The sequence below is a fragment of the Lasiodiplodia theobromae genome (assembly GCF_012971845.1).
Source record: "Lasiodiplodia theobromae strain AM2As chromosome Unknown scaffold_2, whole genome shotgun sequence".
Taxonomy (NCBI): Eukaryota; Fungi; Ascomycota; class Dothideomycetes; order Botryosphaeriales; family Botryosphaeriaceae; genus Lasiodiplodia; species Lasiodiplodia theobromae.
In genome coordinates, this window is record NW_023336495.1 from 435,637 (window position 1) to 452,599 (window position 16,963).

A 16,963-nucleotide genomic window follows, 5' to 3' on the forward strand; every position below is an offset into this window, starting at 1 on the left:
CAGAAGACTGGGAGGCAGAATCATTGCGAATGGTCGATGTATACCAGAATGCACATGTCACCCTTATTGTAGCGACTGGAAATTGTTCCCACGATGGATTTCTCCATCCCAAGGCCAACGACATAGTTCGGATACCTTATGTGTCATCACTGCCATGCTCTCCCACCAAAGACACGTATTACCTTCGGCAGGACTATGACACGAGTCACGACATTCAGAATTCTCCGTGGAATTCACGGGGTTGGACATTTCAAGAAGGTGCCTTTTCAACTAGGCGATTGTATTTTACGCAGAATACAATATCCTTCTCATGCGACCGACATCTGCGTCTGCTGGATGGGACAAGGGTTCCAGCGCACGGAATTCTAACCGCTGACTTGTCGCCAAAAAGACCTGAGAGCTGGTACGACTATTATCGATGGTCAACCCTGACAGAACTGTATAGTCAACGCCAGTTGACTTGCCAGCAGGACCAGCTCCCGGCTATATCGGCATGGGCCCAATTCATGAGCCAGAAAATAAATGACAGGTATCTTGCTGGCCTCTGGGAAGGCGACCTTTTACATGGCCTTCTATGGAGCTGCGAAGTAATCCCCTCCACACAGACCTTAGCGGAGCGAATAAAGTCTACCATGAAGGAGAATTTTGTTGCTCCTTCTTGGAGCTGGGCATCACAGACACGGGGCGTAAACTATGAATTAAGGGGGACAGCTGAAACAAGGCTTTGCGAGATTTTCAACGTTGAGGTATGGCCACTCGGCTCGAATCTATTCGGAAGATTAAAGAGTGGTCATATGGTAATTGCTGGGGCTCTACGGCCTCTACCAGTCACCCCTATTCACAAGGCCAAGAACCTTTTTCAGTCCACCTTGGACGATAGCTATCGGGTAGAGTATTTTATGGACTGGTGGGAGAAGAGGATGGATGTCACACCTGGACAGGAGATCGAACGTGGAATAGTTCACGATGTGAAAATGCTTCTTCTTACCCACTGTAGACCTATAAACCATACTTTCACGCCTTACGCTTGTGGGCTACTTGTACTACCCACAGGTACCGATGAAGAGTACTGGCGAGTTGGAATGTTCCGTATCCAACTTGAATGGGAGGATGAAGAGCTTGCCATACCTGGCTTCGATTGTCTGTGGAGCACTATAAAGATTGTTTAGGTGGACTGACGGATGGCAGACGCCCAGATCTGGGAGAACGATAAATACTACATGTATTCTATGCTGAAGTACCGAAGACATACTGAGATGCCCGCGTAACCAAGCTCCAAGGCCACCATGACGACTGGCCCTGCTGATCCTGGAAGGCGGGATCATAATCATACGCCATGAAGCCCGTCCCATCACAACACCCCACATACTCAGCCTCGACATCCCTCGCCTTAACCACACTCAGCTCCACCCAAAGCAACAAATCATGCACCTGCATCGCCCCACCAGGCCCGTACGACTTCATAAAGTTCTTCCGCAAGTCGACATGCGTCTTCACCGACTTCCCAATCCTCTCCATGTACGACAGATCCGCAAAGTACAAAATCTGCACCTTCCGATTGAACCCAAATGCCGGCGACCACTCGCTCCCCGCCTCCTCATCCACCCCCTCCCCATCCACCACCCCGCTCTCCGGCGCATGGCACAGCCTCGCCGACACCATCCCCGCCTCCGGCCCGGAGTTGACGACGTGTGACACCCACTTCCTTGTCAACCCATCAAAGTTCTCACGCCAATGCTCGCGCTCCGCCGGCCCCATAGCGCTGTAGTCCTGGCCCTCGACGACGAGGCACATATTGTCAGGAAAGTCCTTCATCAAGACCCGTCCCCTCCTAACCGCGCCGCCAGCCGGCTTGGGCGGTGGGACGCCGCTCTTCATCGTCGAGGCCAGGCGCTCCTGCGGGGTCGCGTCAGCCAGACGATCGCGGTACGCGCCCCAGTAGCCCGTCTTCTCGGTGAGGGGCGCCAGCTGGCCGACGTGGGCCAGGCCGTTGGCGACGGGCTTGTTGGTTTCGAACATCGACCTTCGGTGGGACAGCTGCAGCGTCTCCCGCCAGAAGCCGGCGGAGTCGTCGGGCAGGGCTGCCCAGAAGCTGGAGACGGGGCCGCTGCTCCACCACTGCTGGAAGTCGGCTGGGGTGCGCCAGTAGGTCATCCAGACGCGTGAGGTGCCGGGGGATGAAAGGGCCCCATGCTGTTCAAGAGACTCGATGTGGGCGACCGAGGAAGAGGCTTTGAGGAGGTTGGTGAAGGTGGTGATTAATTCCGCCTTGGTGGGGCTGGGGGATTCCGCGTGGTACTGGCAGCCGAAGAGCGATAGGACGAACGGATGGGCTTCTGGGATCTGGGCGCGGAGCATGGTGCAATATGGTCTGATTTCTGAGAAGTTTTTGGTGCGGTGAAAGATAACGATGGAAGTTGTGATGGGATGGGCGTCGATGATCTTACATATAAGCACGAGGTCAGAAAAACCGGACAAGGTTCCGGTGTCTCCCCCTTGCGATATGCATGCGGACTTTCTCCGCGGTGTTGTCTTCGTGATAGGAAAACAACGGGTCGTTGTGGATTGGAGCGGAGCATTTCCTTGCTGTACGGGGCTTGGCACCGCTCGTGACTCGCTCTCCGCATCTCACTTCCCCTCATTATCCACAACACCGGGTCGAAAAGACGTAAGAGGTCATGCACGACCCTGGCATTGACGTCTCCAAGCAATCGGAGATGCCGGATCGAGTGCGGGACCGATACGCGCAGATACAGATACGAAGGAGCAGAGCCCTATAAAGGCTGCATTGAGACACTGCTTCATCAGTCCCCACAAATCATGTCTACCAGTGATTCTACACCCAGCATCATTTCTCTCCCCGACTCCTCTTCCACCACCACTGCCCCCAAGATGACCAGCAAGACCGTCAAAGTCGCCGCCGTCCAGGCCGAACCCGCGTGGAACGACCTGGAGGGCGGAGTCCAGAAGACCATCGCCTACATCCAGCAGGCCGCCGCCAACGGCGCCAACGTCTTGGGCTTTCCTGAGGTCTTCATCCCAGGATACCCATGGTGAGTAGTACTGCCACCCGTCCATTGAAGAACCGATCTCTAAGTATACATCTCAGGAGCATCTGGGCCAACTCGGTCGTCGACAACGTGCAGTTCATGGACGAGTACTTCCAGAACTCGCTGGCCCGCGAGTCCGAGGAGATGGACCGCATCCGCGCCGCCGTGCGCGAGGCCGGCATCTTCGTTGTTCTCGGCTACAGCGAGCGCCACAGGGGTAGCCTGTACATCTCGCAGGTAAGGCGTTCTTCCATCCCCCCGGCCACCCACCCACGTGCACATTTCGGCTCCACCTCCCCAATCCAGCATAATCGCTAACGCACCCCCCAGTCCTTCATCGACCCCACCGGCACAATCATCCACCACCGCCGCAAAATCAAGCCCACGCACGTCGAGCGCGCCTACTACGGCGACGGCCAAGCCGAGTCGCTCACCTCCGTCGTCGCCTCGCCGTTCGGCCGCGTCGGCGGGCTGAACTGCTGGGAGCACTCGCAGCCGTTGCTGCGGTACTACGAGTATGCGCAGGACGTCGACATCCACGTCGCGTCGTGGCCGCTCATCTGGGGCATCCCTCCCACTCAAAACGCATCCGCGCCGACCAAGGAGAAGTGGCCGTGGCACATCACGCCCGAGGCGTCGCAGCGGCTGTCGCAGGTCATGGCCATCGAGGGCGCGTGCTTCGTGCTCATCGCGTCGCAGATACTGACCGAGCCCAACCGCGAGAGGACGAAGTTGAAGGAGTTTGCGTACGCGCAGACGCCTGGTGGCGGGTTTAGTATGATTTACGGGCCCGATGGGTCGGAGTTGGTGAAGCCGTTGGGGGCGGGGGAGGAGGGCATTCTGTATGCGGATGTCGATTTGAAGGATAAGGACCTCGCCAAGCACAATCTTGACGTCGTGGGCCACTATTCGCGCCCGGACTTGCTGAGTTTGAGGGTGACGACGGAGGCTGGGACGCAGGTGCACTTCCGGGAGAAGCCGGCGCAGGCGTAAGATAGGTGCGGAACTTTGGGGGGAGGAGGGACGGATATCGGCGGTGGTGATAAGTGCGATGTTTTGGTGATAAAGTGCGGTTCCGCGTAGATCGACGAAATTTAAGTGTTTAGGTTGACGGAATCTTTCCGTGAGGGAAGCCTGACCCGCGCGCGGCTCTTTCCCGCCGTGTACTCTTGCCGTTTTGAGCCGTTGTGATTAGGTTTGCCCCGTCGATCGCGGATTGTGGGGATAACGGCGAGCGGAACCGTTATCTGTGGGGTCGCTCGTGGGTGCAGGGTACCTGACTTGTGTCCCATCGAGATCGTGTCAGAAAATTCTGATGGAATCAGATGGTAGAGATAGGCTAACTTTATTGATCGTGTATGGGAAAAGTGTACAGGATGCCACAACTTGACTTTCTGTATGCTGAGATAGAACCATTATTTTTAGATTGACCATAGGAAACGAGTACAGCTCCGCTGCTCATTTGCGATTCGTCTATCGAGACTAATTTTTTATGATGCCGCTCGAGACCCCGGGGAAGATGAAGTTGAAAAACACAAAGCTGGCGAAGAAGAAGAAGAAGAAGAAGAAGTAGCAAAAGCGGAACTCAAGTCATAAAGTCTCGGAAGCACGCGTCCGCTTTGAGTATTACCTGGGCCAAAGAGGGTACTGTTCAGAGGCGAGGATGAGGAGACGGTTAGTATGTAGTTCCAATTTGACGACCTTAGCCGAACAACATTGGATCTATGATTTTTGCCTTTATGCCTTTATGCATTCTTGTCCAGCAGTTTACATCTTCACAACCCATTTATGAATGATCAGCGGGTTGTTTCATTGTTTCGTTGCTTTTCTCCGCAGAAGTTTCAATTAAACGCGAGGCTGAGAGGCTTCGGGGCGCACTGGCCACGCGACTTTCAGCTGATACAGCCCCCTCTCGCAGCCGATGGCTAGCGTGGATTTGTTTTTCGCTCATGTCATGGGTAGTTGAAGCTATCTTCCAGATGTGTATGTAGAATTCTAATTCTATATAAGAGTAAAAAGGGTGTTAAAAAAAATCATAGATGTGTTGATGCTCTTACTCACGAATTATACTACATTTGAAGCCTTCTATGCTGCGCACAAATGTGGATCGCGGTATTTTGGTGAGCTGAGAGTGGTGGCGCCAGCCTTGGCGCATGTGGCTGCCTCCATACGACTGATCAAAAGCCGAACACACTAAAGTCATCTGAGATATCTAGAAGAGGAAGTTCTAGGGCTCATGAGACTTTCAGCTGTAAGCTTTCCAAGAGCCATCTTTCCTTTGTTTTCTATCCAAGGCTACATTGTCTAAAAAATTGTGTGAATACGTGCTATTTCAAATCAGTTTGTTTTTTGATCATATTTCTCTAGATCTTGACAGCTGTCGCAACCGTGATTTATTGGCATTCCTTCATCTTGCTTTTGCTTTTCCCCCCAGCGACCAACTGCTGCCGAATTGTCGTAACGAGGCAATCCACAACACGAAATTTGCATTGCATGGGCTTAGCGCGTCAAGCCTGTATTGAGTGCACTTTCCACAATGGATCGTGATCCATCTCGACCTCAAGTTACGGTAAGGTATGAAATATGTATAGGCTTTAGTGTTGTCTGCTGAAACTTCGGTTTTAGATATTTTACAAATAAAGCGGAACACTTGAATGGCTGTCTAACACTTTGAGTGCCTCTGTGCTCGTTCAGCTAATGGTCGCGAAAAAGCTTTGGCGTTCTCGGCACGGGAACTGATCGCGCACCTGCCTAACCAAGTAAGTTACATGCGGGTGGGATCTGCGGCTGATGAACCGAATCTTCAGCTTGTGTGAAAACATTCCCGGAAAGTGAAAAGGAGGCGCGTATTACACTATTGAAAATTGTGGAGCCGCGTGGAAATCGCACGCTGTTTTGTTATTCGGCTCGTCCCACGAGATTGTGGTTTTAGATCTTTTTTCGTGTGGAGCGCCCGCTGCGTGTGCCCCTGGCAGCCACTGGCTGTGCCGAGGGTTTTCGTAGGCTTGCAGCTGAAGTGCTCACAGATCCGGAATCGTCGATTTACATGCCCGTTTTTGGATGCTTTAATATTATCTCCCGACACGCGAAGGACCAGAGATATATACGCATAAATACCCGGTCGGGTGGAAGTGTAAATCACCCATTCTGAACCTTCACCAAACATCAATCTGTGCATTTCCACAAATCACTCAATCAAAGTAAACCTTACTATCCCTCGACCTGCATCAACAATGCGGGATCCCGATAGCGTCGGTCTGTGGACACAGGCGCTCCAACTTCTCGAGGAGAATCTCGGCGATGATGCGACAAAACCATCCTGGAAACAATTCAAGGAGTCCAGCCATTCCATTGGACTCAAAACCATTGAGTCAAGCCTCAAGAGTGCTGAGGTTTCAATTCAGAAGGATCACCCGGAGCACTCAATCAGCAAGCTCAGGTGGAACACCGGGAGCATCTTGAGACATCTAAGAGTTGTCTTTCAAGTCGGAGACGAAGCAATGAAATACGCACCTGAGACAGCATGCATCGTTTGGAGTACTTTCAGTATGGTGTTCAAGTGCATTTCAGCCGAAGTTGACCTCTGCGACACCATCATGTCCACGTCAGAGCGCGTCACGCATTGGATCTTTGTCGGTGAGCTCTACGCGAAACACTATCAACCAAATTCTACGGGCAACGATGAAAGGGCCTACGCTGGATGCGCTCCCGAATCCCAGGAGCGCATATTAAAGAATATCGTGCAAATATTTTCTGTGGTCCTTCGATTCTGTTATGAACTCAAACAACTCGATCTCTCCGACGACACGCCTGAAGTTCTTGAGCCGGAAGCCAAACCCAGCAGGTGGTCGGGTAAGAGGCTGATAGATCGTGGCGAGCGCATGGTAAAGAAGATGGGGAGGGGCCTCAAAGCATTCTTTGGCAAGACCGAAGATGTCCGAGGATTTCTCAAAGATGGAGATGATGCATTAAGGGCCCTGGAGACGACATCGGGAATTGATTGGAAAACCATGGCCACCGAGGTGCTCAACAAAATCAGCGACAACATAACGGACATCAAGATGGACACACAAGGTCTCCGGAAAGACCTCGAAACAGTTATGACCAATATCAAGGAGCTACGAGAGCAAAACAGCGCTCAGATCATGGATGTGCGTGCTGACGTCACATCAATCAAAGAGAGGGTCGAAAATTCATCTCAGTACGTGGAAATGAGGAAGTGGCTGCAAGAAACAACTGGGTTGGAACGGGAACAGCCCATTCAGCAATACGAGGAGATTCAAGAAACGATGCGTGAACAACATTGCGTCTGGATCCACGATGACCCAAGCTATTGCCAGTGGATTAAGGGAAATGACGGTGTCTGTTGGCTGTCTGGGAAAGCAGAAACCGGGAAATCCTCTATGACCGCGTATGTCATCGGACAGCTCCTCGCCAAGCCTAAAGATGAGCTTCAATTCACGGTATACTTCTTTTGTCAACCGGGAAGCGAGTCTACACACGACTATAAAAAGGTCATGGCTCACTTACTGATGCAGTTGGTTGATATGTGCGATCCCCATGGTTCTACAGTATCCCCACTGCAGGATGATCCCGGTCTGAATGCCCTCAAGCATGACTGTGCTGGGATCCTCAAAGCCATGAAGGATGACTTGAGGGCACAAGGCCCGGACAAAGCCAATCTGAAATCCCGAGGCCGTCACAGCGTAGATCCCAGAGGACAGGGCTCCACAACTTCCTTGGATGTAACTTGGCAGTATGCTCTCAAGGCTGCCTTTGTCAAGATTCTCTCGGTTTTCCACAGAGCCTTTCCCAGAAGGAAAGTATTCATGCTTTTGGATGCTTTGGACACTTGCAAACAAGGAGGAATGGAGAGTCTCTGTGACATCTTGAACAGCATTGCCATGGATGGGGAAGCTAGTGGAGATATCAAAGTCTGGATCACGAGCAGGAGTCCACCTCTAGGCAAGTTCCGAGAAGCGCTGAAGATTGACCTCAGTAAAAGGTCCTCGGAACATATCAGCGACTACATCGTGACCGAACTCCGTGGTATGTATGGCTACAATAAGTTTGAACTTTTCATGTATGCCGTTTTCCAGCTCAAGAAGCATGCGAGCTCTTCATTCTTTCGTAAGTCCCTTTATATCAAGTGACATAGATGATGTTTACGCTAACAGAAATAGGAGCATCAAAAGCGATCCAATATCTCCAAAGCGCGGAGGCCAAGAATGACCCCCACAAGGCACTGGAAAATCTTGCATTTATACTGGACAGGCAATATGCGCAACAAATGAGGGAGCTGGCTGGCGACAAGAATAGGTGCCTCATCGCTTGTCTCCGTTGGTTAGTCTGTGGCTGCGGCGACGGTGGAATACCAGCACAAGTAGTTGCAGATGAGATTTCCCACACGTACGTTTCTACATATGCCACAGATCATCGTAACGATCGCCGTATAGATCAAATTGGCTTTGAGGACTACTCGCTTAAAGCCTTCCTTGAGGACTCCAGGGATTTCGTTCAACTCAATAAGGAAAAGGAAAAGATCGAGCTCGTTCACGAAAACATCAAAGACTGGGTGAAGCAAGAGTCTGATACATGGCAAAAAGACGCAAGCGAGAAGTCCTCCTGCCTGCACTGCTGGCAACGCACCTGTCAAGAGACACCTTTCGAAGCGGGACCAAAGCATGGTCATCTTCTGTTAGCATGCCACATCATGCAAACTCTCAACAACGAGCAATTCCAAAGGCAACACATTTGTCAAGGACCAAGATATCAAATGGAGTTGGAGTTACAAAAGGTTTTGATCCTAGAGGATGGCCGCGGTTTCGAAGACATTCCACTGCGGTATGAGCTTGCTCATTGGCATTGCCATATCAGAAGGGCAGAGAGGATGTGGCGTGACAAAGACGAACGGAAAGAGGCACCATACAGCGCGCTTTGGAGTTGTCTCCATAAGGAAACGATGAAGTTTATCGACAATGATTCCATTGCTTTCAGAGTTTGGCAAAGGCGGGCATTTCCAGAACAACCATTCAAGTCCTACGATAGCAGGCTTCATTACGCGGCATATTATGGCCTTGAAGAAGCTCTGGATGAGTTCATCGCGAAAGGCGATGATCCACTGGACCGCAATGAATACGGACTTACTCCCCTTCATCTAGCTTGTCTTGGTGTTGGGGAGTATATTGGGATTGCCAGCCTTCTGAATGCAATGGAAGACAAGAACAGAGCGAAGGACAAGAACTCAGAAGTCTTGCAAGAACCCACAACTCGTTCAATCGATTACCGAGGCAACGATGGTACGACTGCTATCATGGCGTTGATCAGTGAGCACACACGGATGGACATTTTCAAAATTCTTGTCAAGTACGGAGCCAGGCTGGATATTCGAGACAGCAACGGCTACTCTTGCCTCCACTACGCAACCAAGAGCCAAGACCTCCAACTTTGCCGGTATCTTCTGGCCAAAAAAAATGGTCGATCCAAATGTCAAGGACAATGAAGGCGAGACACCGCTACATTGGCTGCTCAGATTACCGAACGCATCTATGGAGGTTGCAGAACTGCTCCTTGAAAATGGCGCAAGAGTGGATGTGTTCGACAACGACTATCAGCAGCCGCTTTGGGAGGCTGCCTGCACAGGAAATAACGATTGCGCTGCGCTAATCCTTCAACGAGGAGCTGACGTAAACAACCAAGAACGCATCTCAAAAAGAACGGCCCTGCATGCGGCCGTATCCGAAGGGAATTTGGAGCTCGTCGAGCTTCTTCTCGGTCCCAAGACCAATATTTCCATCCAGAATGAGTACGGCAGTACGGCTGTTTTCCTGGCAGTTGAGAGTGGGCAGTATAGGATACTGCGAACGCTCCTGGAATTCAACCATCGGCGAAGAGACTTGAACAAATCTTTTGGGAATTCTGATGAGAAAAACCATGAAGAGTCACAAGACCCACACTCGCAAGAAGACCAAGAAGCTCATATCTTGACAATTTGTTCCTCAGGCGACAACTCTCCGCTCCACAAAGCTGCTGAAAATGGACATACAGAGTGCTTGGAGACCATCCTGGAGTTTGGAGAAGGACTTAGTCTTTGCTCTGCAAGAAATGACTTTCGCGAAACACCTCTACATCTTGCAGTAGATCATGGGAGACCAGAATGCGTCAAAACACTTTTGGAGCACCAAGCGAACCCATCAGCTGAAGACTTTTCTGGGCATACACCATTACATATCGCCATTCGCCGTGATGACAGCGAATGTGTGTCACATCTACTCAAAGCCGGTGCCGATATTGATGCAAAGACAATGTACGGAGAGTCCCCGATGATGATGGCTATCTCACAGTGTAGACACGAGAGCATCAAGCTTTTGTTGAAGCACACCACAAAGGATTCTCGAAATGGTTCTCCTGATCTAGACCCATGGGTGCGTGTGCTAGACGAATGGAGAAACAGCCCTCCCAAGGAAACGAGGTTCGATGGACTGGTCAAAGAGCTCATCGACCATTACGGCCAAGCAGTACGAGAATACTATTTTCAGGTCCTGAATATCGCTCTCGAAAGGCGATCGAAGACGGTTCTCGTCTGCTGTTCAAATCGCTTGAGCGGTGAAGACCAACACGGGTGGTCTTTGCTCTCTTTGGTGATACAATATGGGGAGTTCGGCCTCCTCAGATACGTCTCATTGCCGCAACCACAGGTTTTCGCGCCTTCTTGGACACAAGATGACTGCCTTTTCAACATATCTGATGATGGCACAGAGATAGAAGGCATTCGAGAAGGTGATTCATGCAAATTGGTTTGGTCTTCGTGGGTACGTAGTTGCTTACCAAGCTATAGATCGCTGGCAGGAGATCTCTGCTACACGAACCAATATTCCCATACCAGCTGGAATGAGGTCGTACTACTACGAAGTAGAGGTTTTGGAGTGTGGTGAAGTAGATACTCTAGAGAGGTACGTTATCATTGACTCCCCCGCTTATGGTTCACTCTTCGCACTGCTAAAAATCAATGAAAGCATCGTTGGTGTCGGGTTCTGCTCGCAGTTCTTTGCTCTTGACAAGATGCCTGGCTGGCCTGAGTCGTATCCTTCATGGGGCTATCATGGAGATGATGGTCAGAAGTTCAAGCGGGAGTACGAAGGACAGGGTCATCACTACTCCGAAAGCTATGGGAAAGGCGATATCATCGGCGCAGGTGTGGATTTCGACAAGCAGGAGCTGTTTTTCACGAAGAACGGAGAGCACTTGGGTACGTATTATCCTTACACAAAGAAAGCTCACTTCAGCACTAATGAGATTAACTTGCAAGGAGTCGCATTCTGCAAGGACAATGGTGATAAGGACATTAGAGGCAAGTTGTTTCCAATTGTGGGCATGTGTCCAAAGGGGGTCAAGGTCAAAGCGAATTTTGGCACAAATCTAGAAGAATTCCCCTTCAAATATGGGATGGTGGCAGAAAGAAAAGATGAAGAACACCAATAGGGGAACTCATGGTAGGTGTGTATTGTCAACTGTTGAATGAGAAGCCATCTGTACTGGACGCCGATTTGCGGGGTTGAAATTTCGGCGAGCTAGGTCTTGTAGTTCAGTCTCTCTTTTACGAATTGCTGGAAGCTAAACGTTATATTTTTACTTTTCACGACAAGTTTGAATATGTTTCGAATAATTTATCTTTCATCTGACCCATGAAATTTATTGTAATCCCTCCCATCCAAAAGGAGGACATTCCTGTCTCTTACTAAATACTTCGCATGGGGTCACCACAGGCCAAGGACATTGACAGTCCTACAACCAGAATTTTTTGCCTACTATTTTTCAATCTGGTTCACTCTTTCTCTGGTAAATTGGAAACATTCGGGGAGGCCAGTGGCTTCCCAAGCCATGCCGGAAATAAGTTTAACCAGACCAGGAGCACAAGTGAACATTCTTGCCATTCCTTTGAGCACGCACCCAATCAGCAAAGTTATTTTCAATGGGGCAACACAGTAAATTAATACTCACCATGACCGTTAAACCCAGCACAGATCCACTGACCCTCACATCCTTCAACAGGACCGACCAATGGCACAGAATCAGGAGTCATCGCAATGATTCCAGTCCAAGAATGATCAAAGCCTTCTCCATGTCGAAGCGTGGGTGACCGCGCCATGTCGGAGAACTCTTTCGCGCTGTTCCTGAAAATCTCATCGCTGAACCTGGAGTCATCGAACGTGATTTGGTCGAACGGCGTTTTAGGATCCCTGCTCCCCGTTCCTCCAAAAATGATCATACCGTCGGTCTGCCGCTGGTGGAACGAGAAGAAACAGTGGAGACCGTATCTCAAAGACATTGTGTGATTGAAAATAGATCCGCCAGAGATGGAAGGAGTCGGGACGAAGGACTGAGCTTGCGCCTGACGCGGCGTCACGAAGTCGGCCAATTCCGGGAGCAGTGCTGCCGCGTAGGCGTTGGTGCAGTGGATGACCGTCTTGGCGGAGATGATACCACGAGGTGTGTGAACGTCCCATCGCAAGCCGGTCTCAGCTGGGCCTTGGTGCTTGACAACCTTCGTTGCCGGGCAATGCGTCCAGAGCCTGCATCCTTTGCTGATGGCATCGTTCAGAATCCACTGGCACAACTTGGCAGGGTGGTTCGATGCGGCAGGCCATTCGTATGCGGAAAGGGCGGTGGGGATCCTCGTCTTGGCTTTCGCTTCGTCGCCCTCGTAGTATTTGACGTGGGAGACATCTCCGCCAGCAGCCTTGTATTGCGCGATACCTTTAGCCTGGTGGTCTGCGAATTCTTGCGAAAGGCAAACGTCATATGTACTCGTGTAGTTGAAGTCGCAAGCGATATTGTTTGCTTCCACAAACTTTTTCACTTCCTCAAGGACGACTATCTCGTTTTCGAGAATCTTTCTGGCTTGTTCCGGTCCGTGGATTGCGGAGAAAACAGGAAAGCCACGAAAAGCGTCTGCAGCTAATGTCAGAAAGATGGACAAACAATAATTAAGCTTTACAGGCATACCGGGCCGAATGTGTCCCGCATTTCTACCCGTAGCACCAGAGACAGCCTCCCTAGCTTCGAGGATCACAATGTCTTCTCCCTTGACACCACTTTCAATCAACTTCCAGGCGGTCAGCGATCCTGCAATGCCAGAGCCAATTATCAGGAACTTGACGGAAGCAGGAACGTTGGCTTGGCAGTTTGCATTTAAGTGGGGAAATGCACGTGTTGTGCGGTGCCAGAATGACAGGCTCGGGGACGGGATTGGCAGTGACGGCTTCATTGCGTTGCGCTAAGCAAGTTTGCGGCTTATCGTAAGTCTTGGGCAGAATGCTTGGTTTTATGTCTTGAATGCCGACACCTCCGATGTCTTCTCCGAGATCGACTCATGTACGGCATCTCGCGACCGGCCCGAAACCTCTGCTAATACGGTGTTCTTCCCGATCGCTTTATCTGTTCGTTCTAAGGTGGGGGTCTCCTCGTTCATTACTCGGCTATTGTTCTCTTGTGGTACGTATCCCCGCGTTGAGTTATCGTTACCCCGCTTTCGAATAATGGACACGGTTTATCATCGAACGAAGGACACGATAATAATCATTTCGCGAAGCTTTCAATCTTTCCCTATCGCTGTCGATCGCGGAGTTAGATCTGGCCGAGATTGGCATGCCAAGACAAGACTCGGCTTAGATATATATTACCCGAAGCCGTATCATTTGTTCACGAACAAACATCAAAGGTCCTCGCAAATGTGTTGAAGTTGTTTCTCTCTTCTCTGTTCCCTTCTACCTCGACACACGACGATGAGGTTCTTTTCGAGGCCTGCGGTGCTCGCCGCCAAGGAGCCAAGGTCTCCAGCTGAGAGGGACCTTGTGCGGAGACTGGACATCTTCCTGATGACCTTTGGCTGCATCAGTCAGATCATCAAGTACTTGGATCAAATGAACATCAACAATGCCTACGTCTCCGGCATGAAGGAAGATCTCGAGCTCTATGGAAACGAGCTCAACTATTTTCAGACGTACTTCAACGTGGCCTACTGCATCATGCTGATCCCAAGCCAAGTCATCATGACTTACGTCCGGCCAAGTCTATGGCTAAGTAGCTTGGAAATTGCTTGGGGAGTCATGACTGGCTTGATGGCGATGGTCACCAAGACATATCAAGTCTATATCATCAGGTAGGTACGCCCTGGAGAAACTATGAACAGGTCGGCTTACAAAGGCAAACAGGGTGTTCCTTGGATTGTTCGAATCCAGCGCCTGGCCAGGAATGATGACCCTTTTGATGCATTGGTAAGGCTGCAGGAGGAGAGACCGGATCTTTAAGCTAAAGTGTTTCCAGGTATACGCCTATGGAACTCGCAAAGAGAATGGGCTTCTACCACTCCTGCCAAGCGGTGGGGAGCATGATGTCCGGAGCCCTCCAGGCCGCCATAATGGACACACTGCATGGCCATCACGGGCTTACCGGTTGGCGCTGGCTCTTCGTGATCAATGCTGTCATCACCGGAGTCTGGGGTTTCCTGGGCTTCTTCCTGCTGCCCGACTACCCGAACAACCCAAACCCGAGGGCCTTTTGGTTCCGCAAGACCCATGGTGAGATGGCCATGACGAGACTCACCCGACACAAGCGAGCGGAGCCGGAGAAGCTTTCCTGGGCCGGTGCGAAGCGCACATTCAACTCCTGGATCGTCTACTTCATCGCTACTCTTTACGTGGCCACCGTGCTTACCACCAACGGCAACTCATTCTTCTCTCTGTTCCTCAAGGCAATGAAGAACCCGGATGGGTCCGCAAGATGGACGACGGTCCAGGTCAATGCGATCCCAATCGGTGGCTCCGCAATCAATGTCGTTTTTGGTCAGTAAAAGTGTCGAGTCATGAAGTCGGCACCGCGAATGACTGACATCAATGCAGTGTGGATCTGGGCCATTTTGTCCGATGTTTTCCAGACTCGATGGATTTTGATAATTGCTCAAGGTATGAGACAGACCTACTGATTTGTATGCTGTGGCTAATCTTCTGATAGCTGTGCTCGGAATGATTCCCGCTGTGATGCTAACAATTTGGACGTCGCATCCCGATTCTGCTCCCCTTACAAGCGCGTATACAGGCTATTTCATCTCATATATGTCTATGGGCACAGCACCCCTGATATTTTCATGGCTGTCTGATTTGTGAGTTCCACCAAGCTGTGGTTCATGGCACGCCGTACTGAACAAAGTAGATTGCCACGAGACCCAAGCGGACGTGCCCTTATTGTTGGTGTATCTGTGGCATCCTATTACGCCATCTCAGCGTGGAGCCAAGTACTCGTCTGGCCGGCCTCAGAGGCTCCTTATTGTGAGTTACAAGATATCGAGTATCGAAATTCGCAGAACGTGGCTGACTCGTACAACAGACAAGAAGGGATGGCAGTTATCGATTGGGCTTTGGATACTTGTCATAGCGATGACATCTACGCTTCGCTTCATCGACATACGGTATTTGAAGTAAGTCTCGAGCTGACCGAAACCATTAATCGTGTCTGTCACTAATGTGTTCATCAAAAGGCCAAAGCGCGAGGCGCATGCTGAAACCATTGAGGGTCAGGCTGTAGAAGAAGAGGTAAACGTAGAGAGACAGAGCATCAAGACGAAGGGAGTTGATGTTGGAGTTTAGCTGTTTGACGATGAACGGTTGTTACGAGCCTCAGAGAAGAAAGCTAGGCGCTTCTTTCCTTCTCCTTTGATCTTACAGATATATTGAACAGCGTAAATCAATGGCATTGAATACTGCTGCTCCTTTTGAATGAGAAGCTAACTACTTGGATACATACATTGGCTACTAGAAATATGGCATGATAAGAAATGGGGAGATTGCGTAGTTGTTCTTTGGTGTATACAGGGGGATATTGCAGTCGACGGCTAGCGTGAATTTATTTTTCCCGTGCCATCAGTAGTTGAAGCTATCGTCCGGACGTGAATGTATAATTATTAATTCCACATTTACATCCGGATGATAACTTCAACTACCTACACATGTTCTTTTTCGTTAGAAAAAAAAAGGAACCGAGGCATACTTACGCCATGTTCTAGGACCCTGCTATTTTTCGCGCTTGCCATTGGCTGCAGCACGCCTCTGTAGCAGTGAACTGGAGATGTTCCTTGGTGTTGAGAAAAAGCAACGATAACCGGCAATTGAACACGGCAGTGAAGACAAGTATAAGGTTTGACAAAAATTCGTCAAGAGGATACTTTTTCCACTTGATCGTAGTAGAACTTACTTAAACTGAGCCAAGCAGAAATTCAAGGCATATAAATTGCACACACTTCTCGGGTTCTCGCAATACAGTATTAACTAGTCATGTGACAAAGCAGGCATGTCCCCCATTCCGGGTCGAAGACATCACTAACATAGCTGGACATGTTAGTGGGCCAAGTAGAGGAAAGGCGGCATAAGTAATACGATAGACTGTGTTGACTGAAACCTCATCGAGGATAGCAAAGCTCGCGCGCGCTATCAAGATGCTACCGTCTCACAGTGCGGGGTTATCGCCGATAGCGGTGGGGCACAGCACCTAGGCAACACTTAAATTCTTGTCGCACGCTGTCAACATACCCAAAACAAACTCAATGCTTTGTGTTCTTCTACTAGTACTGCACTGCTCTGTCTGTCATTTTGATTCTCGACGTGGACGTGCAGACCTCCAACCGTTCACATCACCTCAACAGTTGCCGTGAGAGCCTCGTATCCGTGTTCACCGAAAACCGCTTCCGAGAAGCCACTGTGTCGCCAAGTCCATAACACAGAGCCCAGTTTATTCAAGACTTGGATTAAATCTTGGATTAAGGAGCATCGCCAATCTGTGTACACAAGGTGACACCGAACCTGTGATGCCGAAAACAAAGCGCAGGACTAAAACGACTCGCTGCAGCTTATTCCGTCAAA

General features: G+C 50.3%; 6 protein-coding genes across 6 annotated transcripts; 4 read left to right on the top strand and 2 right to left on the bottom strand.

Moving 5' to 3' along the window:
- Window positions 1-1,227: 1,227 nt before the first annotated feature.
- On the bottom strand, window positions 1,228-2,358 carry LTHEOB_664 (uncharacterized protein; the record flags this gene model as incomplete). Its single annotated transcript, XM_035515918.1, has 1 exon — window positions 1,228-2,358. The coding sequence occupies one exon, from the start codon at window positions 2,356-2,358 to the stop codon at window positions 1,228-1,230; it is 1,131 nt and encodes a 376-aa protein (XP_035369423.1).
- Window positions 2,359-2,820: 462 nt separating this feature from the next.
- Window positions 2,821-4,043, top strand: LTHEOB_665 (Aliphatic nitrilase; the record flags this gene model as incomplete). The annotated part of the gene is made up of 3 exons (XM_035515929.1): window positions 2,821-3,053; window positions 3,110-3,287; window positions 3,381-4,043. The coding sequence occupies 3 exons, from the start codon at window positions 2,821-2,823 to the stop codon at window positions 4,041-4,043; spliced, it is 1,074 nt and encodes a 357-aa protein (XP_035369424.1).
- A 2,240-nt stretch (window positions 4,044-6,283) lies between these two features.
- On the top strand, window positions 6,284-8,282 carry LTHEOB_666 (Protein serac1; the record flags this gene model as incomplete). The annotated part of the gene is made up of 4 exons (XM_035515940.1): window positions 6,284-7,513; window positions 7,637-8,099; window positions 8,150-8,180; window positions 8,234-8,282. The coding sequence occupies 4 exons, from the start codon at window positions 6,284-6,286 to the stop codon at window positions 8,280-8,282; spliced, it is 1,773 nt and encodes a 590-aa protein (XP_035369425.1).
- A 2,658-nt stretch (window positions 8,283-10,940) lies between these two features.
- LTHEOB_667 (Ran-binding protein 9) lies at window positions 10,941-11,531 on the top strand (the record flags this gene model as incomplete). The annotated part of the gene is made up of 3 exons (XM_035515951.1): window positions 10,941-11,002; window positions 11,066-11,298; window positions 11,362-11,531. The coding sequence occupies 3 exons, from the start codon at window positions 10,941-10,943 to the stop codon at window positions 11,529-11,531; spliced, it is 465 nt and encodes a 154-aa protein (XP_035369426.1).
- Window positions 11,532-12,039: 508 nt separating this feature from the next.
- LTHEOB_668 (uncharacterized protein) lies at window positions 12,040-13,317 on the bottom strand (the record flags this gene model as incomplete). Its single annotated transcript, XM_035515962.1, has 2 exons — window positions 12,040-13,001; window positions 13,056-13,317. The coding sequence occupies 2 exons, from the start codon at window positions 13,315-13,317 to the stop codon at window positions 12,040-12,042; spliced, it is 1,224 nt and encodes a 407-aa protein (XP_035369427.1).
- A 517-nt stretch (window positions 13,318-13,834) lies between these two features.
- On the top strand, window positions 13,835-15,694 carry LTHEOB_669 (Major facilitator superfamily transporter; the record flags this gene model as incomplete). The annotated part of the gene is made up of 8 exons (XM_035515973.1): window positions 13,835-14,211; window positions 14,264-14,326; window positions 14,376-14,893; window positions 14,951-15,013; window positions 15,063-15,210; window positions 15,261-15,376; window positions 15,435-15,525; window positions 15,586-15,694. 8 exons carry the CDS (start codon window positions 13,835-13,837, stop codon window positions 15,692-15,694), a joined length of 1,485 nt encoding a protein of 494 aa, XP_035369428.1.
- Window positions 15,695-16,963: the final 1,269 nt, after the last annotated feature.